Genomic DNA, 21,890 nt, shown 5'->3' with positions numbered 1-21,890 from the left:
TGACCTGGCTATTGTAAACAGTGCTACAGTGAACATTGGGGTGCATGTGTCTTTTTGAATTATGTTTTTCTCTGGGTATATGCCCAGTAGTGGGATTGCTGGGTCATATGGTAATTCTATTTTTAGTTTTTTAAGGAACCTCCATACTGTTCTCCATAGTGGCTGTATCAAATTACATTCCCACCAACAGTGCAAGAGGGTTCCCTTTTCTCCACACCCTCTCCAATATTTGTTGTTTGTAGATTTTCTGATGATGTCCATTCTAACTGGTATGAGGTGATACCTCATTGTACTTTTGATTTGCATTTCTGTAATAATTAGTGATGTTGAGCAGCTTTTCATGTGCTTCTTGGTCATCTGTATGTCTTCCTTGGAGAAATGTCTGTTTAGGTTGTCTGCCCATTTTTGGATTGGGTTGTTTGGTTTTTTAATATTGAGCTGCATGAGCTGTTTATATATTTTGGAGATTAATCCTTTGTCCGTTGATTCATTTGCAAATATTTTCTCCCATTCTGAGGGTTGCCGCTCGTCTTGTTTATGTTTCCTTTGCTGTGCAAAAAGCTTTTAAGTTTCAGTAGGTCCCATTTGTTTATTTTTGTTTTTATTTCCATTACTCTAGGAGGTGGATGAAAAAAGATCTTGCTGTGATTTGTGTCAAAGAGTGTTCTGCCTATGTTTTCCTCTAAGAGTTTTATAATGTCCAGTGTTACATTTAGGTCTCTAATCCATTTTGAGTTTATTTTTATGTATAGTATTAGGGGGTGTTTTAATTTCATTTTTTACTTGTAGCTGTCCAGTTTTCCCAGCACAACTTACTGAAGAGACTGTCTTCTCTCCATTGTATATCCTTGCCTCCTTTGTCATAGATTAATTGACCGTAGGTGTGTGGGTTTATCTCTGGGCTTTCTATCCTGTTCCACTGATCTGTATTTCTGTTTTTGTGCCAGTACCATATTGTCTTGATTACTGTAGGTCTGTAGTATAGTCTGAAGTCAGGGAGTCTGATTCCTCCAGCTCCATTTTTTTCCCTCAAGACTGCTTTGGCTATTCGGGGTCTTTTGTGTTTCCATACAAATTGTGAAATTTTTTGTTCTAGTTCTGTGAAAAATGCCATTGGTAGTTTGATAGGGATTGCATTGAAGCTGTAGATTGCTTTGGGTAGTAGAGTCATTTTCACAGTGTTGATTCTTCCAATCCAAGAACATGGTATATCTCTCCATCTGTTGGTATCATCTTTAATTTCTTTCATCAGTGTCTTACAGTTTTCTGTATACAGTTCTTTTGTCTCCCTAGGTAGGTTTATTCCTAGGTATTTTATTCTTTTTGTTGCAGTGGTAAATGGGAGTGTTTCCGTAATTTCTCTTTCAGATTTTTCATCATTAGTGTATAGGAATGCCAGAGATTTCTGTGCATTAATGTTATATCCAGCAACTCTACCAAGTTCACTGATTAGTTCTAGTAGTTTTCTGGTGGCATCTTTATGATTCTGTATATATAGTATCATGTTATCTGCAAACGTGACAGTTTTACTTCTTCTTTTCCAATTTGCATTCCTTTTTATTTCTATTTTCTTCTCTGATTGCTGTGGCTAGGACTTTCAAAACTATGTTGAATAATAGTGGTGAGAGTGGACATCCCTGCCTTGTTCCTGATCTTAGAGGAAATGCTTTCAGTTTTTTACCATTGAGAATGATGTTTGCTGTGGGTTTGTCGTATATGGCCTTTATTATTTTGAGGTATGTTCCCTCTATGCCCACTTTCTGGAGAGTTTTTATCATAAATGGGTGTTGAATTTGTCAAAAGCTTTTTCTGCATCTATAGAGATTATCATATGGTTTTTATCCTTCAATTTGTTAATATGGTGTATCACATTGATTGATTTGCATATATTGAAGAATCCTTGCAGCCCTGGGATAAATCCCACTTGATCATGGTGTATGATCCTTTTAATGTGTTGTTGGATTCTGTTTGCTAGTATTTTGTTGAGGATTTTTTCATCTATATTCATCAGTGATATTGGTCTGTAATTTTCTTTTTTTGTAGTATCTTTGTCTGGTTTTGGTATCAGGGTGATGGTGGCCTCATAGAATGAGTTTGGGAGTGTTCCTTCCTCTGCAATATTTTGGAAGAGTTTGAGAAGGATGGGTGTTAGCTCTTGTCTAAATGTTTGATAGAATTCACCTGTGAAGCCATTTGGTCCTGGACTTTTGCTTTTTGGAAGATTATTAATCGCAGTATCAATTTCATTACTTGTGATTGGTCTGTTCATATTTTCCATTTTTTCCTGGTTCAGTCTTGGAAGGTTATACCTGTCTATGAGTTTGTCCATTTCTTCCAGCTTGTCCATTTTATTGGCATAGAGTTGCTTGTAGTAGTCTCTTAGGATGCTTTGTATTTCTGCGGTGTCTGTTGTAACTTCTCCTTTTTCATTTCTAATTTTGTTGATTTGAGTCCTCTTCCTCTTTTTCTTGATGAGCCTGGCTAAAGGTTTATCAATTTTGTTTATCTTCTGAAAGAACCAGCTTTTAGTTTTATTGATCTTTGCTATTGTTTTCTTTGTTTCTATTTCATTTATTTCTGCTCTGAACTTTATGATTTCTTTCCTTTTACTAACTTTGGGTTTTGTTTATTCTTCTTTCTCTAGTTCCTTTAGGTGTAAGGTTCCTAGGGTTAGATTGTTTATTTGAGATTTTTCTTGTTTCTTGAGGTAGGCTTGTATTGCTATAAACTTCCCCTTAGAACTGATTTTGCTGCATCCTATAGGTTTTGGATCGTCGTGTTTTCATTGTCATGTGTCTCTAGGTATTTTTTGAGTTCATCTTTGATTTCTTCAGTGATCTCTTGGTTATTTAGTAATGTAGTTTTTAGCCTTCATGTGTTTGTGTTTTTTACGTTATTTTCCCTGTAATTGATTTCTAATCTCATAGCATTGTGGTCAGAAAAGATGCTTGATATGATTTCAATTTTCTTAATTTGACTGAGGCTTGATTTGTGACCCAAGTTGTGATCTATCCTGGAGAATGTTCTGTGCGCACTTGAGAAGAAAGTGTAATCTGCTCTTTTTGGATGGAGTGTCCTATAAATATCAATTAAATCTATCTGGTCTCTCATGTTATTTAAAGCTTGTGTTTCCTTATTAATATTCTGTTTGGATGATCTGTGCATTGGTGTGAGGTGTTAAAGTCCCCCACTATTATTGTGTTACTATCGATTTCCTCTTTTATAGCTGTTAGCAGTTGCCTTATGTACAGAGATGCTCCTATTTTGGGTGCATATATATTTATAATTGTTATATCTCCTTGTTGAACTGATCCCTTGATCATTATGTAGTGTCCTTCCTTGTCTTTTGTAACATTCTTTATTTTATAGTATTTTATCTGATATGAGTATTGCTACTCCAGCTTTCTTTTGATTTCCATTTGCGTGGAATATCTTTTTCCATGCCCTCACTTTCAGTCTGTATGTGTCCCTAGGTCTGAAGTGGGTCTCTTGTAGACAGCATATATATGGGTCTTGTTTTTGTATCCATTCAGCAAGCCTGTGTCTTTTGGTTGGAGCATTTAATCCATTCATGTTTTGGGTAATTATTGACATGTATGTTCCTAGTATCATATTCTTAATTGTTTTGGGTTTGTTTTTGTAGGTCCTTTTCTTCTCTTGTGTTTCCCACTTAGAGAAGTTCCTTTTAGCATTTGTTGTAGAGCTGGTTTGGTGGTGCTGAAATCTCTTAGCTTTTGCTTGTCTGTAAAACTTTTGATTTCTCCATCAAATCTGAATGAGATCCTTGCTGGGTAGAGTAATGTTGGTTGTAGGTTCTTCCCTTTCATCACTTTAAATATGTCATGCCACTCCCTTCTGGCTTGTAGAGTTTCTGCTGAGAAATCAGCTGGTAACCTTATGGAAGTTCTCTTGTATGTTATTTGTCATTTTTCCCTTGTTGCTTTCAATAATTTTTCTTTGTCTTTAACTTTTGCCAATTTGATTACTGTGTGTCTCGGCGTGTTTCTCCTTGGGTTTATCCTGTATGAGACTCTCTGTGCTTCCTGGACTTGGATGGCTATTTCCTTTTCCATGTTAGGGAAGTTTTCGACTATAATCTCTTCTAATATTTTCTTGGGTCCTTTCTCTCTCTCTTCTCCTTCTGGGACCCGTATAATGCGAATGTTGTTGTGTTTAATGTTGTCCCAGAGGTCTCTTAGGCTGTCTTCATTTCTTTTCATTCTTTTTTCTTTATTCTGTTCTGCAGCAGTGAATTCCACCATTCTGTCTTCAGGTCACTTATCCGTTCTTCTACCTCAGTTATTCTGCTATTGATTCCTTCTAGTGTATTTTTCATTTCAGTTATTGTATTGTTCATCTCTGTTTGTTAATTCTTCTAGGTCTTTGTTAAACATTTCTTGTATCTTCTCGATCTTTGCCTCCATTCTTTTTCCAAGGCCCTGGATCATCTTCATTATCATTATTCTGAATTCTGTTTCTAGAAGGTTGCCTATCTCCATTTCATTTAGTTGTTTTTCTGGGGTTTTATCTTGCTCCTTCGTCTGACACAAAGTCCTCTGCCTTTTCATCTTGTGTAACTTTCTGTGAATGGGGTTTTCCTTCCACAGGCTGCAGAATTGTAGTTCTTCTTGCTTCTGCTGTCTGCCCTCTGGTGGATGAGGCTATCTGTGAGGCTTGTGCAAGTTTCCTGATGGGAGGGAGTGGTGGTGTGTAGAGCCCGCTGTTGCTCTTTTGGGCAGAGCTCAGTAAAACTTTAATCCGCTTGTCTGCTAATGGATGGGGCTGGGTTCCCTCCCTGTTGGTTGTTTGGCCTGAGGCGACCCAACACTGGAGCCTCCCTGGGCTCTTTGGTGGGGCTAATGGTGGGCTCTGGGAGGGCTCACGCCAAGGAGTACTTCCTAGAACTTCTGCTGCCAATGTCCTTGTCCTTGTGGTGAGGCACAGCTGCCCCCCCGCCTCTGCAGGAGACCCTCCAACACTAGCAGGTAGGTCTGGGTCAGTCTCCTATGGGGTCACTGCTCCTTCCCCTGGGTCCCAATGCTCACACTACTTTGTGTGTGCCCTCCAGGAGTGGAGCCTCTGTTTCCCCCAGTCCTATCGAAGTCCTGTAATCAAATCCTGCTAGCCTTCAATGTGTGATTCTCTAGGAATTCCTCCTCCCGTTGTCAGTCAGACCTCCAGGTTGGGAAGCCTGTCGTGGGGCTCAGAACCTTCACTCCAGTGGGTGAACTTCTGTGGTATAAGTGTTCTCCAGTTTGTGAGTCACCCACCCACCAGTTATGGGATTTGATTTTATTGTGATTACGCCCCTCCTACCGTCTCACTGTGGCTTTGTCTTTGGATGTGGGATATCTTTTTTGGTGAGTTCCAGTGTCTTCCTGTCAATGATTGTTTAGCAGTTAGTTATGATTCCAGTGATCTCACAAGAGGGAGTGAGAGCACGTCCTTCTGCTCCGCCATCTTGAACCATAGATGGGTTTCTTGTTTTAACTACTAATTGCCTCACATTCATTTGGCTGGATTTTTTTTTTTTTCTGACAAGTTCTAGGTAGTAATTTATAAATGTACTACTTTCACTTTACGGCAAGAAATCTGACAGCTGGAGATCTAACTAAACTGGGAACCGAGGCTTGTATGTTCCTTTATCAGCGTGACTCTGAGAACTGACACCTGCTGGTTCTTTGAAATAGTGCTTTGTCTGATGAAGCTTACCATAAATGTTGTCTCTGTAGGCGATTTACTGAAACAGGAAGTCTTCATGCAGTGGATTTTATGGGTAGCTTCACATCTAAGACTGCTGCTTCAAAAGGGCTGAGTTTGGATGTAAAGCTCCCAAAACTACTATGTAATGCAGTTTCTTTTACATTAACGATAAAAGAACCCATGGCCAGGAAGTGACCTTGGGAAGCATTGTGGATTTTGTGCAGCAACTAAAAGCTTTGAGTGCTTGGGATTATGCCACCTCATCAATGGTATTTTTCTGTTCAGTAAACTGCCTTTCTCACATTTATTGATATATCATTCATATGTATATGTAATTCTTTGTATGGTGAAGCAGTCATTCATTTTAAATGGGCAGGATTGTAACCCTCTATCTTTGTAATTAAATTCTTCCAGAGCAAAATTTTTGTGTATCACTGAGAATAGTGGCTTAGTGTTTGTCTAGCCTTCCACTTGGCTGTGTTTTGTATTGACCTCTTAGTCTTTTTTTTTTTTTTTGGCCACACCGCATGGCTTGTGGGATCTTAGTTCCCTGACCAGGGATCCAACCCAGGCCACGACAGTGAAAGCATGGAGTCCTAACCACTGGACTGCCAGGGAATTCCCCTGACCTCTTCAGTCTTAATGATGCCCCCTGGCAAAGGAATTCATTTGAATGATGCATAGCTCAGGAGAATTATCTAGTCACCTCCAGGGCCTCTTAGGAATAAGGATAATTGCTTTTTAAGAGGGTGAGGTATTCAGCTTGTTTTGAAATAAGCAGAGAAAGTAAGCAAACAAAAGCAAGCTAGCATTTTGTAATGTATTAGCTATCATGTTTGGTGTTACATAAGCTGTGTCATTATGCTTCTGTGTCTATATTCTTTTATACAGGTACAAAAATTGAAGCTGAGAGGCATTTCATAATTTCTCTGCTGCTTTTAGGTTCAGTGAGAACTTGGAGGAAGGCATCATGGTAGAGTGAAACGATCGTTGCCTACTCTCCTGGTTTTCTTTCTGTTCTCCTCTAATTAAAAGCATCAACTTTAACCCTTCTATTTTCCTTTTCCCTCATGTTTATATGTAATCCAAAGGTTGTTAGTTTTTTCTTCTAAATGCCTTGATTATAAATCCTATTTTTTAAAGTTATCTTCAAGGAATTATTGCATCGTACCTGCCGTGATAATAGAAGTCATAAAAATTAGATTTATCTAGGACATTGCAGTTTACAAAGTACTTTCACATATTCTAACTCGTGTAATCATCATAACCACACTGTGTGGTAGATGTTATTCTTTAAATGTTCTACTATAAAAACTTCCTATTCATTTTCTTCGTAGGTATTCTTGTCTCTTTTATTGTATACATTGGGACCAGATTAATATTTTTAAAATACAACTTTCACAACTATACGTTTCCTCTTAGCACAAATATCTTTGGTGATTTCACAAGTTGAATAATGAAGTCAAAACTCCTATATTCACACTTAGAATTATCCATATCTGATTCTAAACTAAATTTTTTTTTAATTGCCCTAAAACTTTCTCAGAAGAACCTTCTCTGTATATCAAGTCAATTTGGTTCACTTCCGCAAGCATCTGTTACCTACTATATATCAGATACCATGTTGGTCGATAGGGATAAACAGATGAGTGGAACATTCTTGTCCTTAGGAAATTTACTGCCTAGTGGAGGTAAAAAGATGCATGAAAACTAATTATAATATATGTGTAAGTTGATGCAACTGAGTGCTGCCTCAGTTTTATTTTATTTTTTAAAATTAATTTATTTATTATTTTTGACTGTATTGGGTCTTTGTTGCTGCGCGTGAGCTTTCTCTAGTTGCAGTGAGCGGGGGCACCTCTTCGTTGTGGTGCGCGGGCTTCTCAGTAGTTGTGACACGTGGGCTCAGTAGTTGTGGCTTGCGGGCTCTAGAGCGCAGGCTCAGTAGTTGTGGCACATGGGCTAAGTTGCTCTGTGGCATGTGGGATCTTCCTGGCCCAGGGCTCAAACCTGTGTCCCCTGCATTGGCAGGTGGATTCTTAACCACTGCACCACCAGGGGAAGTCACTGCCTCAGTTTTATAATGTATGTTTAGAAAAGGAATTTTTTTTTAAGGCATAAAACTCACCAGGAACCAAAAAGAGAGAGAGAGAGAGAGAGAGAAGATAAAAACAGGTGAGAAATTTTAACAAAATTCTGGAAGCTGGAAAGCAGTTAAGTGATAACTAATTTAGCAGTCCAGAGAAAGCTGAATGATTTAATGGGTAGGCCAGTTTGTAACATAGAATACACCAGATATCAATAAGTTCAAGAATTGGAGACAGTAGGAATTTCAAAAAGTTGGGATGCAGAAGGTGCTAAAAACAGGAAGAGTAGTTGCAAGTATATACATATATATATATATATATATATATATATATATATATATATATGGAGCAGTTGCATCACTAAATCCCCTCCTTCCCTGGCATCGCCCGGCAGCTACTCTTTCCCACCTTCACAGGAGATGTAAAGGTCACACTGTTGAAGGTAAACTGATCTGTGAAAACTGGGCCGCCCAGCTGAACACAGGGAAAATGAGGAAAAGGTTCCCCTCTGATTCGTGAGGCCTTCTAGACTCTGGAATAAGCAGATCCATAAGTGCCTGGGATTTCTTTGAACTCTTGTTTGGTTGTTTGTTTTTCCTCCAAAAGAAAACTATGCAGGATTTCTTTCTTTCTTTTTTTCTTTTTTCTTTTTGGCTGCGTTGGGTCCTCGTTGCTGCGTGTGGGCCTTCGCTGTGGTGCATGGGCCTCTCATTGCAGTGGCCTCTCCCGTTTCAGAGCACAGGCTCTAGGCGCATGGGCTTCAGCAGTTGTGGCATGTGGGCTCAGTAGTTGTGGCTCACAGGCCCATTTGCTCCGTGGCACGTGGAATCCTCCCAGACCAGGGCTCGAACCCGTGCCCCCTGCATTGGCAGGTGCATTCTTAACCACCAAGCCACCAGGGAAGTCCCTGCACGATTTCTATAATATAACAAGTTTGTTTTACTATTTTTAAAAAAAAAAAGATTCCCCCAAATCTTCAAAAAAAGTGAGGATTTAGGAAAAGTATTTACTTCAGGGCAAGAAGCTGGCTTTCAAGGTTATTCATACTCTGTTCGTATGGATTTTTCTGGCTTCATTTCTCACCATTCTCCCCCATATGCTTTGTGCTCCTTTCATATTGGTCCACTCATACTTTATCACATTCTCTGCATTTTCTATCATTTCTCCACCTCAATGTTCAAATTAGTATTTTTATAAGAAATGCTCTTTATCCTCTCCTGTTCGTCCTCAGAGGCTCACCTCAAGTGCCATTTGTGCCCAAATGCTTTACCCTCCCTCATCTAAGTCATCTACTGTCTTGTTCATATTTCTTTTTTTTTTTTTTAACACTTATCACTTTATATGATTTATTTATCAAACTCTGAGGCACCATGTGCAGGGTCTTGTGTGAGGATCTAGAATACAGTCTCTGAAGGGTGAGAAGTGAGTGTTGCTCATCTTAGGTGTCTGATATTTGCATATGAGGGGTATTAAATACTCAAATACTTTCCCTTACCTCTGGTGTCTTGTTTTTCTGGTTAATCTTTTATACCTCTTTACAAAGGAGGTATAGTTATTCTAAATCAGAGATCTGATCGTGTCACTACCCTACTCAGAAACCTTTCATTTTAAGTTTTAAGATGGCATTGAGGACTTTCCTAATGTGGACTCACCTTACTTTTCTAGTTTCTTTTGCTGCCCTAACCACTCCTTGCCCATCCCTACTCCTTCCTGATCTTCATGGTGCAACTTATGGTCCATCTACCCCAAGACCATTGCCCATTCTCTTCCTAAACCATCTGTTTTCTCATTTTTATTGTTTTGCTCATACAGTTTCTTCTCCCTGAGATGTGTTTTTCTCCCTTCTTCAACTGTTAAAATTCTACTCATTTTTTCACACCTTGTGGGGAGGTGGTGGGAGAAAGAAAGGAAAGTACATCCTTTGTGAGACTCCTGTGATTGCCTTCTCTCTTTTCTTGCTCACAGATCAGAATCCAGATTGATTACTAGGCTTACACTGATACCACCATCTCAATTCACTTTAAAAGTTGTAATCTATTTGAATTAAAGATCTGTTACTTTAAGCATATACTTCAAAAATTAATTTAATTCTTTAACAGTGAAGTCATATTGTACTCTAAATGAGTAAGGGGTGAATTTCGGTGCCCCTACTTCCCTACGCCCCAGTAATTCTTACTGCTAAAACTGGGGGGGAGTGTCCAATTCGGAAAGACATCCCCCTCCCCAAACACATCTACAGTTTTAAACTTGACCATTTTCCTCTAAGCAGTAATGAGTTTTTAGGGTCAACCCTTTGCTAAAATAAGTTTTAGATCACAATAACTGTGCTTATACAGTGCCGGGAAGGGCTTTCCTGAAAAATTTTCATGCAGCATCCTATCTCGCATGGAAGAAGTCTGTGGCCAAGCTGGAGTTTTAATCTGCCTGGGAGCTGGCTGTTACTACCTCATCTCGTCCTCTCCCGGTTGTTGGTATCCTTTTCACAATTTCATCAAATATATTTTTTAAAATGATTTTGGTGGGAACATTAATCAGAAACACAAATTAACTTTTAGAACTTAATACAATTAATACAGAGAGGGAAAAATGGCTATTTTCTACTTTTGCTCCTTTAAAAAAGAAGTTATTCATCTTATAATGTCTTAGGTGTTTGTCTGGCAATCTGTGAATCCTATTAATGTTGTTTGCAGACAAAAGTTATTCCTAAGTTAGTGTACTATTCTCCACATAAAAGTACTGGGAAAACTGATAACAGTATTAAAAGTATAATGGTGTAATTTTAACTGTATTAAAAGTATAATGGCCATTTATTGTCTAGAGCTTGTTAAAAATAATCAATATTACAAGCAGCCTTTTGTTCCCAAAATGCAGGGTTTGTTTTTTGTTCATTATCAAAATAACCTATATTATATGAAAATTAGAAACAGTCATCTTTCTTTTTTTTTTTGGCGGAACACGGGCCTCTCACTGTTGTGGCGTCTCCCGTTGCGGAGCACAGGCTCCGGATGCGCAGGCCCAGCGGCCATGGCTCACGGGCCCAGCCGCTCCGCGGCATGTGGGATCTTCCCGGACTGGGACACGAACCCGTGTCCCCTGCATCGGCAGGCAGACTCTCAACCACTGCACCACCAGGGAAGCCCAGAAACAGTCATCTTAATACCTTAATACATCTTTATCTATCCTTTTCCATGCATATATATTCAGCTATGTACATATATATATATGTACGTTTATGTGTATATATAACCTTTACCTACATGTATTATTTAAAAAGTAGTCATACTATACGTACTTATAACTTTTAAGCAGTCAAGGTTTTGAGTGTCTGAGATGTGCAGAACATGGTCTTAAGCACCATAGGGCATTGATAGATCCATTAAATAAAATTGCTACTCTCGAGATATTTATAGTCCAGCTGAATAAGATAGGACAAATATATAAGAAGCAATGTGAAGTCCAGTGCAGTGGCTGAGCTATATGGGCTATACTAAGCACTCACAAGGAGTTAAAATTAGCCTTCAAGGACTAATGGAGTTGAAGAGGTAAAGGTAGCTAAGTACCGAGCATGTACTGTGGGCTCACTAACTGATCGTTGCTCTTATACTCACCCCAAGTTCTGACTCTAGATGTCTAGTACAGAAGAATATTGATTCCACTTCTGTAAGTAGAGAAGTTGAGAGGAAAAAGGTTACAACTGCAGGAAGAACTTTGAGTTAAGTGTTGTCTGGAAGGAGAGCTGTTTCTGCATATAGGTGAAGATGTAGAGCTTGAGTTCTGGTGAAGAGTCAAAACAGCTTTGAGAATCATCTACTTAGAGACAGTAGATGAGTTTTCCAAAAGGAGCAGGCCAATAATTGGTTTTATTTCACACTGTCCTTTATGCCAACTAAAGTTGATACTAAATACCATGACAAAAAATAAGAAAACCTTACTTGTCAGTGAGTTAGAAAAATGAGGGTTTGTGTTTTTTGTGCCAAGAGTTAAAATCTCTCTATCTTTGTAATTCTGGCATTTCTTCTTCTTGGGTTGCCTCATAGCTCAATAGTTGGGAAATATTAAATAACAAAATGTGTGTGTGACAGACAAAGAGATTTGTTTTCTTTCATTTTTTAAAAAAATATTTATTTGGCTGCGCCAGGTCTTAGTTGTGGCATGCGGGATCTTTGTTGCCACATGTGGACTCTTAATTGTGGCATGCAGACTTCTTAGCTGAGGTATGCATGCAGGATCAAGTTCTCTGACCAGGGATGGAACCCTGGCTCCCTGCATTGGGAGCGTGGAGTCTTAACAACTGGACCACCAGGGAAGTCCCCGAGATTTGTTTTCTTTAAAATAAAAGATTCTCATGTCTAGCTTAAATTTTCAAATTCTCAAGCTGTTTTTGTTCTTGTCTTGCTGGGTCTCATTATCTCTGTTTGGCTTTTCACTTACAAATCATGTTTCATATATGTGAACAGCGTTGGGAATGTGACCTTTCTCATGACCCTGTAAGCTAAGATTTTGCTTTGCATTTCCCAGAATAAATGTCACTAAAACATATACATTCTGCTTTTCCTCTAGGTAAAAATCTCTACACCAATGAATATGTAGCTATCAAACTGGTGAGTAGAATCTGTATTTGTGGTAATTATGTCTTAGTGCTCTCACCCTTCACATATCTTTTTACAGGAAATAAATGTAACCATTCACAAAAATACTAATGTTATTTTTCCTTGCATATGATCCCACATAGTCATTTCCTTCAAATATATATAGTGTTACAGTGATGAATCACTGTATACTGTAAAACACTATATAGTTAGAGGATGCTAACTATAGTGTTAGCAACGATAAATCAAAAAAAGTTTATAAAACATAGCTGGAAGGAAAAAAAAAAACCCTAGTAACTGCTGTAAACTTTGTACCTTTCACAGTGCTATTTTTTTTTATAATTTTCTTATTCTTGAATATGACTTATCCATTTTAAAAATGTAAGGTATTTATTAATATACTTCTGAATGTGATCATCTAATCATTGCCTTAAAAAGCTGTCAAACGTGAAAAAGACATTACATGGTCAGATTTGAAGCAAAGAGTTCAGTTGGTTTTGTCATTGCTAATCTTATGAATAACTAACCTAGTCATTGAAAATAACATCCTGTTAAAAAAGAATAATTCTGTTATTTTTAAGGATTAATAGTTTTAGAAGAAACAGTTCTTTATCTTATATTTAAGGTTGATGAAAAACCATTTCTAGCCATATGAAATGCTTTATATAACTAGTTTCTATGAAACTGTATAAATATTGTCCTCCTAATAAATCCTAGTACATTTCCCAGGATCTGAAGGTAGTTTTGGGCTTTATTAGTTGGAAGGCAGAGGCGTTAATAGTTGAAGGAAGTATCTTATGGTAATTGCTGTTCTTTTCTAATGAATTGCCCCTACCACATCCACACCTGCTCTGTGGTCGGTCCTTTCCTCTCATTAAGCTTGTCTGTGGAGGAGTTAGTGTTGTCCTGTGAAGAACTGACAGGCATCAGATTAGTTTCTCTACAAAGAGGTGGACAGGGAGCAGGTCTTAGAGCAGGTAGCTCCTTGGGAACCAAGTGTTTTGTTTGTTGACTTGGAACTTCTGTTGGAGAAATTGGAGCAGGAAGAGAGACAATGCATGTAACAATGCAGACCAAATATTTTTCTCACCTTGAATGTCAAGGAATTAACTGTATATTTGTATTTATGGGAATTTGATTATTCTGTGAAAGTGTTATCTAGTTCATCTCTTTTTTACTTTTTCTGTTTTATTGTTTTGTTAAGTTGGAATAATTTTTTTTTTTTTTTTTTTTTTTTTGCGGTACGTGGGCCTCCCACCGCTGCAGCCTCTCCCACTGCGGAGCACAGGCTCCAGACGCACAGGCCTAGCGGCCATGGCTCACGGGCCCAGCCACTCCGCGGCACGCAGGATCCTCCCGGACCGGGGCACGAACCCGCATCCCCCGCATCGGCAGGCAGACTCCCAACCACTGGGCCACCAGGGAAACCCCAAGTTGGAATAATTTTGATTCTTTGGGACTAGTAATAGGGAGAAGCAGCCCCTAAAACACTTTAAAATGTTGCCTCAATACTGTATATTTGTTATTGTCCCCTTATTTATCAAGACTTCTTCTGAGGCTTTCTGTTAGGGGCAACTCATTCTATCTAGATTCCTCTTTCCAGGTTCATACTAGTTGACCTGTTTAGATAAGGTTGCATAACATTATTGACATGACTGACTATTGCATTTCACTTACATTTTATTAAAGTTTTATTCTTTGTATGGCCAAGAGTTAAAGGTAGATAGACTTCATGTCATCTAGTATGGTGTGCCTCAGTACCTCATTTCTCTTTCAAATAAACCTTAAATAAAGGCTTTTTAGAGGATGACAATCTTGTCTATGGGCCTCCTCTCTTGCTGTGGGGCTGTATTCTCTGTGGGAGATATGATGGCAGTAATTGAGCTCTTTTCACCGTAACAGCAAAATTTGCCTTAAGCATTACCGTCCTACAAGGTAGCCGTCTGCTGTCAGTTTAGGATTTCAGGCAGGCGTGTGTGTTCCAGAATAACCATGATTCTGGCAAATAGCCAGCCCTCTATGGAAATGTAATCAGCATCTGGCACAGAAATACAAGGAACTGGTAGTGTTTCAGTTCTACTTTGTTTGGATCTTCATTGTGGGCTCTTGTTTCTTGGATTTCTAGGAACTTTTTTTTAAAAATCAGATACAGTGTAAACAAACTAGTGTGATGAACCCCTCCTTTACCCCTATCACTGAGGTTTCTGGGGTTCTTTTTAACAGAGGTTTTCTAACAGTTGTTTAAAGAGTTTTCTCTCCATGCTGCTAATCCTACTGCCTTTTACAATCTTATAGATTGTTTGCAGTGTCCTTTATTCATAGTGCTTTCAGAAGAGCACTTGAAGCTCCAGTTGGTTGAGCAGGCTACGACTACGTGCTGAAGGGGTTGGCTGAAGGATGTAAGTCCTTCTGTCTGTGATAAAAAGCCCCTCATGTCTGAATATATGTGATGTGTATGTACACCCACTTTTAGCCCTATAACTCTAAAGAGATATTGCTTTTTTTAATCTGTTAACTTATTTACCCAAGATCAGATTGAATATTTCCTATTAATGTTTCCAGTATGAAGTTTGAAGGTATTAGGTTTGAAGAAGGATCTGTGTTTTTTAAAATTCATTGACTGTTGTGGTTTGTTCGAATTCAAGACTGTTTCTCCAGAAAGAACACTCCTCTTTCTAGTGTTTAGATCAACCTCTGGTTTCATATCAATTTGTCATCACTGTCTCTTTTGGTTTCTTGTGAATTATTAATGATTCTGAAATTGGCTGCTTTGATGGTGATATATTAGAAGATCTAAAACCTGAATGGAGACTCTATAACTGAAGAGATAAATGAATAAGGAAGTGACTCTACAGTATAGTCTTCAATACATTTTTTTGGAATACAAGAATCTTGAGAAACTTGAAGGCCAACTCTGATGCTTGCTGATTTTGCAATCAGAGAAGGGTATGAGTTCTTTCATAGAGCTCCTTAGGGCTTTGAAGTATTCTAGCCTACCTGAATTGATTTAGATAAAACCTTCCTAGAAGCAAAGGTGTAGACTAGAGAACTTCAAGGAAAGTTCTGAATTCTGTGATTTATGGATTCTATATTTTAAGAAAAATGCAGAAAACTTCAAGTGGGTTCAGGAAGAGCTTTCAGGGGTGATCAAATAACTAAAAAGTAGGACCAGTGAGGAAAGGTTAAAAAAATTTAAATTACTTTGCCTGAATAAAGGAAGTTTAAGAAATGACTGAATAGCTTTGTTATTTGAAGATAGCTGTTATAGTATTCACAGGTTATTCGGGAGCTGTTTTGTCTTTGTTATTGAGGATATAAGAGAAATAGGCTAAACTTTCAGTAAGTGGAGATTGCTGTTACATATAAAGACCTTCTAAACCATGAAACTTGTTAAACACCAGCATGAATTAATAATAATTAATAAGGGAAGCTGTGGAACTCTCCTTCCTTTGAGCCTATATTAAAAATAGGACAAATAACCATTCAATGGGGAGAGGACAGTTTTTTTCAACAAATGTTGTTGGGAAAACTGGAGATCCACATGCAGTGAAGTGAGACCCTTTACATCATACACAAAAATTAACTCAAAATGGGTCAAAGGCCTAAACATAAGAGCCAAACTATAAATATCTTAGAAGAAAACTTAGGGGGAAAGCTTCATAAGGTTAGATTTGGCAGTGATTTCTTGGATATAACACAAAAAAGCACAAGTAAGAAAAGATAGATAGGTTGGACTTTATCAAAAACTTTTGTGCATCAGAGGACTCTGAACAGAGTGAAAAGATAACCCATGGAATGGGAGAAAATATTTGAAAATCATATATCTGATAAGGAATTGATTCTCGAATTTACCATTTTAACCATTTTTAGTTGTACAGTTCAGTGGCATTAAGTACATTCACATTGGTGTGCCCCCATCACTATCATCCATCTCTAGAACTTTTTTTTCACCTTCCTCAACTAAAATGCTGTACTCATTAAACACCAGCAGCATTCCCCTCTCCCCCCAGCTCCTGGCAACCACCATTCAACTTTCTGTCTATGAATTTCACTATTCTAGGTACCTAATACAAGTAGAATTATGTAGTGTTTGTCCTTTTGCGTCTGGCTTATTTCACTCAACATACCATCCCCGAGGTTCATACATTTTGTAGCATGTGTCAGAGTGTCCTTCCTTTTTATGGCTAAATAATATGCCATCACACATATGGAACAAAATGTAACCACATTTTATTTATCCATCCATTTGTTTATAGATACTTGGGTCGCTTCCACCTTTTGACTATTGTGAATTATATTGCAACAGACATGGGTCTACAAATATCATTTTGAGTCTGAGTTTTCAGTTCTTTTAGGTGTATATCCAGAAGTGGAATTGCTGGATCATGTGGTACTTCTATATTTAATTTTTTGAGAAATTGCTGTACTGTTTTCCACAGTAGCTGCACCATTTTACATTCCCACCAGCAGTGCACAAGGGTTCCAGTTTCTCCACATCCTTACCAACACTTGCTATTTTCTGTGTTTTTCATATTAGCCATCCTAATGGATATACAGATGTATCTTTCAGGGTAATGTTTGATTTTCTTGTCAACTAGTTGCCTGATATACTGTCAATTCAGAATGATTAGCCAGCCAATTCTTGAAGTTTGGTATAGAGCAAAGTGTGGTAGTATGGCTGCTTTATCTTTGGGCTCTTTACAAAACTCTATTTTTAAAAACTTGAACACTGTATTAATTAAAGTTACAAGTTACATATCTTAGTTGCATTTACAGTCTTTAATTCTCTAAAGTGTAAAAATAAATATACATAACACTGTTCCTACAGCTTTATTCATAATACTGAAAACTGAAAACAGTTCAGATGTCCAAAAGTTAAGGTTTGTGTGTATGTACACACATGCGCGCACACACACACACACACACACACACACACACACACACTAATATATAGTTTAACTTACTGTTATGAAATGATGTCATCATCACATGTTGAATTTAAAGACATAGAACACCAAATATAGTATGCTCTCATTTATTTAAAATACATTTTTGAGTCTATATTATATATAAATATATGTATAAATCAATATTTGGAAGAACATTCACCAAAATGTTAATAGTGCTTTTCTTTTAAATGATAGAATCTCAGGTTATTTTTACTTTCTTTCTAATTTTTGTGTATATGAAATTTTTTTCCTGAGCATATATCATTTTTCTATAAATAATAAAACCATTTACTACCCAAAATTCATAATAAAACAAGAAGGAAATACTTGCTGGTATTTTTTTTTTTTTTTTTTTTTTTTTTTTGCCGTATGCAGGCCTCTCACTGCTGTGGCCTCTCCTGTCGTGGAGCAACAGGCTCCAGATGCGCAGGCCCAGCGGCCATGGCTCACGGGCCCAGCCGCTCCACACCATGTGGGATCTTCCCGGACCGGGGCACGAACCCGTGTCCCCTGCATCGGCAGGCAGACTCTCAACCACTGCGCCACCAGGGAAGCCCTACTTGCTGGTATTTAATTAAAAGATTTGGCACCTGGTTTCCTAGGAGAATATATTTCAGAAGAATACTTCATGGTGATAGAGCTATCCTTGAGTGATGTCTCATACAGAGTATTTTTATTTAAACATCCATGGCAGGGATTGTATATAATTCAGCTTCATCTTCCCCTAGATATGCTTTCAAAGAGAAATTGTGGTAAGAAAATGCTATTATATATGAATATCATCTCTAAAATATTAAGTGGTCTTAGCCCTGGTTTACTCTGAAAACCTAGGAATGAAAAAACTGTCTAAATCTGATCACAATTTCTCTTCTTGGGTTTCAGGAACCAATAAAATCACGTGCTCCACAGCTTCATTTAGAGTACAGGTTTTATAAACAGCTCGGCAGTGCAGGTAAGTCAATGTTTCCTCCATTTATTCAGCATATAGCTTAGCTGGAAGCCCTAACATATGTAAATTTTCTTGTCTACCTTTTTTGCCAGACCATGTATCTCCCCTACTTGCTGGATAGGTAAATACACATAGTCAACTAAAAAGCTACTTACTCTCTGGCATCTAGAAGGGCAGTTGAGTTGATTGGGGGTCTATGCTACCATGCCTGCCCACAGACCAACCTGTGAATGCTTTCATTCACCTGAAATACACATGGAATGGTTTTTGCTTTTTGGTAGTTTATTCATTCTCTTTTCATTCCTTTGTGTATACAGAAAGAAAGGAGGAGGTGTTGGTAATTTTCAAGCTGTTTTTACCACATTGAGACTATATATCCATTTTAAAGACATACTACTAAAATATATCTTCTGAAATACCTTAACACTGTCACTTTATCTATTGTTCTCATTAATTTAGAAGACCTATCTATATGATTGTAATAACCTATGACCTCTGAGGATTTTTAAAAAATTAAGTTTATAATTTTTAAAAACATTCCTGTTTTTTTACCAAAAAGGTCAAATTTCTGAAATATTTTACTGGCTTGCAGAAAAATATATTGACTGAACAAATGTTACCAACTCTAAGGAGGTTGAACCCATAGGATTCCTATTGCAGAAGATGAAATCCTCCAGTGCTAGTTTAATTGTTTGACATTAATAGACATTCCTCTGCTTTATGCTTCTTCAATGTGACAGTTTTTTGTGAATGACTGAAACATAGTTTCTATTTCAAGTACCATTATTGAAGGTACTGTTGAAGGAATTTGAGTTTCACTTCCTAAAATATATACAATTATATAAGAGCCACTGGGTGTTATTCAAGTCATCTTATACCCTGACCATGGCAATAATCAGCCATAGTCATAACCTAGGGAGGCCAGGATGAGCGTTTGTCTTTCATTGAACCTAACATGAGTTCTTGCAGACAGCTCAAATGCATTCATCTCAGCTGTTATATGCTGCCCCTCCACTGCTCACCTGCAAGTCTTCTTTTAAGCTGCGTGTCTTCAGTTCCTTCAGTTTTTTGCGTTATGTGATTAACAGGTACTTCACTGTCATTGCTCCACTAGGAAGCATGAATGTACACACACACACACACTCCTGGTTTTGTGATGTCCCTCTTAAATGAGCCTCATAAAACAGCACCAGTAACTCTGGATTTGGAGGCAGTGGGATTATTATCTTCCTTGATCTGGACACAATAGTTCTATTAATTTAGGTTAGCTATTTTTTTTTTTTTTTGCGGTACGCGGGCGTCTCACTGTTGTGGCCTCTCCCGTTGCGGAGCACAGGCTCCGGACGCGCAGACTCAGCGGCCATGGCTCATGGGCCCAGCCGCTCCGCGGCATGTGGGATCCTCCCGGACCGGGGCATGAACCCGTGTCCCCTGCATCAGCAGGCAGACCCTCAACCACTGCGCCACCAGGGAAGCCCCTAGGTTAGCTATTTTAACAGCCATTTTACATAGTTGACTTTTGTGCATTTGTGGAGTTCTACTCAGTTGAAACCTTTATGTCTTTTTTACATAAGCTGCCATCAACCAAGGCTTTCTGAATTTTTCTGGTTATATAATTGATTTTGATCACCAGAACCTCCTAAGTGTCATCTTATTTTATCCCATTATTACTAAGTATTCGGATGCTTTTCAATCCTAATTCTGTTACTGATGATTACACATTGACTGTTTTTTAATTATAACTGCATATCCACCCTGCCCCTTCCCTAAGACTACTATAAGCTCCTTAAGAACAGGCTTGTGCCTTCTTCACCCTGGTGTCTCAAAAGTATCTCAGGGCCCTACATAGTTCTTTCACATAATAGGAAGCTGGGAAGAATTCTGGTGACAGAAGGAACTTAGGAAGATTTGATAAGCATGCGTTTTAGATTTTTGCCAAGTTACTAAGAAAGATATTCCCTGAGGATGGCTGAAAAGGGGAAATTATTTATTTATGATAGGTAAAAAGTGCATTTATTTAGAGAGATACACATTCCGTAGACAGAATGTGGTCCGTCTCAAAAGGTGAGAACGGCCCTGGGAGAAACACACTCCACAGAGCGTGGGCCATCTCAGAAGGCGAGAGGCCAGGAAATTTCTTTTGAAAGTAGATCAGTTGACAAAGTAGACAAGATTTCACCATGTCTCCCTATAAATGTGAGCATGAACACTAGAGCTTCTTCCTAAGTTACAGGCACAAGCATTTCTCTTCCTATTTTTCTAGAGTGAAGTTCCCAGCTGCCAATGTTACTCCTCAGTAGTTAATGTATGAGCAGCTAGAGCACATATGCCCTTCTCTTCAGAACCAAGGTGATGCTGTGGCACTGTAAATAAACAGCCTTTCACGCTGAAAGCACACAAACCAAAATTATGCAATCGTTGTTTTTACTCATTGATGCTTCGTCTGTCATTATTCAGCACAGGCCGAAGATTTGCACGATATTTGGATATCATGACAAGCAATACTTAAAAAGAAAAAAAAAGCCCATTGTGACTTAGATTTGTTCAAGGAATTAATCAGTACTTAAGAAATAAATGGATGAAATTTGGGGGGAGAAATGAGTGATTATGAATTTAAAGGACACTGGTATAGCTTGAGACTTTAAATTCCTAGAATAAGAACTTCTGTGTTGGCTTGAGAATAATTTGACCATTTTTTCCTTAAGTACAAAAGTCTTATTCATTACCTTGCTTTTTGACCCCTACATTGCCCTGACTGTATGATCTGGAAATTCATATCAGTTCTCTACTCATGGGTAGATAGAACAAAAATGGTAGTACTGGATGATTGTGAACATGGTTTAAGGTGGAGCTCTTCCTGATTGTCCCTTCTTTTCCTTGTTTGATCTCTAACTTCTTCCCTTCTATACCGTCGTGTTCTCTAGTGGACAGTCACACTTCAAGCTTTCTTTGCTGATTGTAACTTTGCCATCAAGAATTTCAAGACCTGATTATTTACTGTGAAGGTTATCTCTAAGATAATCAGGGAAGAAAGAGGGCCTTGAGAGTCTTGAAACTGAGAATGAGGATTTTGGTCTTCCTAAAAGCTGTCATTTTTTCCTTTTTTCATTTATTGTAGAAACCAAATTATGAAATATTAAAGGATATTTTGAAAGGAGATGGTGGTCCATGTCCTTATCACCCTAACTCAGCCACATTTTATTTGAATATTTCTCTTTTTCATATGCAGACATATTTCATAGTTAATCTCAGTTCACATGCAATTGCATGTCTTCATTCACTGAACATTGTAACATTTGTCTCGATGCTGCATTAGATACACGTTTCTAATCATTGTATAATATCCTGTCAGCTTTGTAGACCATAATTTAGGCATGCATTTAGCGCTGTCAGACTTGTAGCTTGTTTTTATTTGAAGAAAGCATTTCTCCTATTGATATACCTGAGTATATAACTCAAAACTTTTCCTTCTTATGTTCTGCCATTTACTCCGCATATGATACAATGGTGATTTTCAAATGTTTAAAGATCTATTAAATGATAGATTAAGTTTATTCCAAAGGATTCCAGAATAAAAATTATAGAAAGAAATTTCAGTAAGATAAGTTTGACT

At 38.0% G+C, this 21,890-nt stretch overlaps 1 protein-coding gene across 16 annotated transcripts in view; it reads left to right on the top strand.

Moving 5' to 3' along the window:
* The window catches only part of CSNK1G1 (casein kinase 1 gamma 1), a 157,946-nt gene that overhangs the window by 70,239 nt on the left and 65,817 nt on the right, over positions 1-21,890 (top strand). For 13 of the 16 annotated variants that reach the window (XR_002179007.3, XM_073799759.1, XM_073799789.1 and 10 more), the window contains 2 exons: positions 12,351-12,391; positions 18,211-18,280. The exons of 1 other annotated variant lie outside the window; for it this stretch is intronic. Coding sequence is in view for 10 of the 15 variants with exons in the window: in XM_073799759.1 (XP_073655860.1) it covers positions 12,351-12,391; positions 18,211-18,280 (111 nt within the window). In the remaining 5 variants the exon portion in view is untranslated. Of the gene's footprint in view, positions 1-12,350; positions 12,392-18,210; positions 18,281-21,890 lie in introns of those variants that run through there. 2 more of the 16 variants (XM_033851796.2, XM_073799780.1) reach the window with 2 other exon arrangements.

The sequence above is a fragment of the Tursiops truncatus genome, chromosome 2 (assembly GCF_011762595.2).
Source record: "Tursiops truncatus isolate mTurTru1 chromosome 2, mTurTru1.mat.Y, whole genome shotgun sequence".
Lineage (NCBI taxonomy): Eukaryota > Metazoa > Chordata > Mammalia > Artiodactyla > Delphinidae > Tursiops > Tursiops truncatus.
Note: the sequence above shows the minus strand (reverse complement) of the source record. Positions and strands in the feature narration are given on the sequence as shown.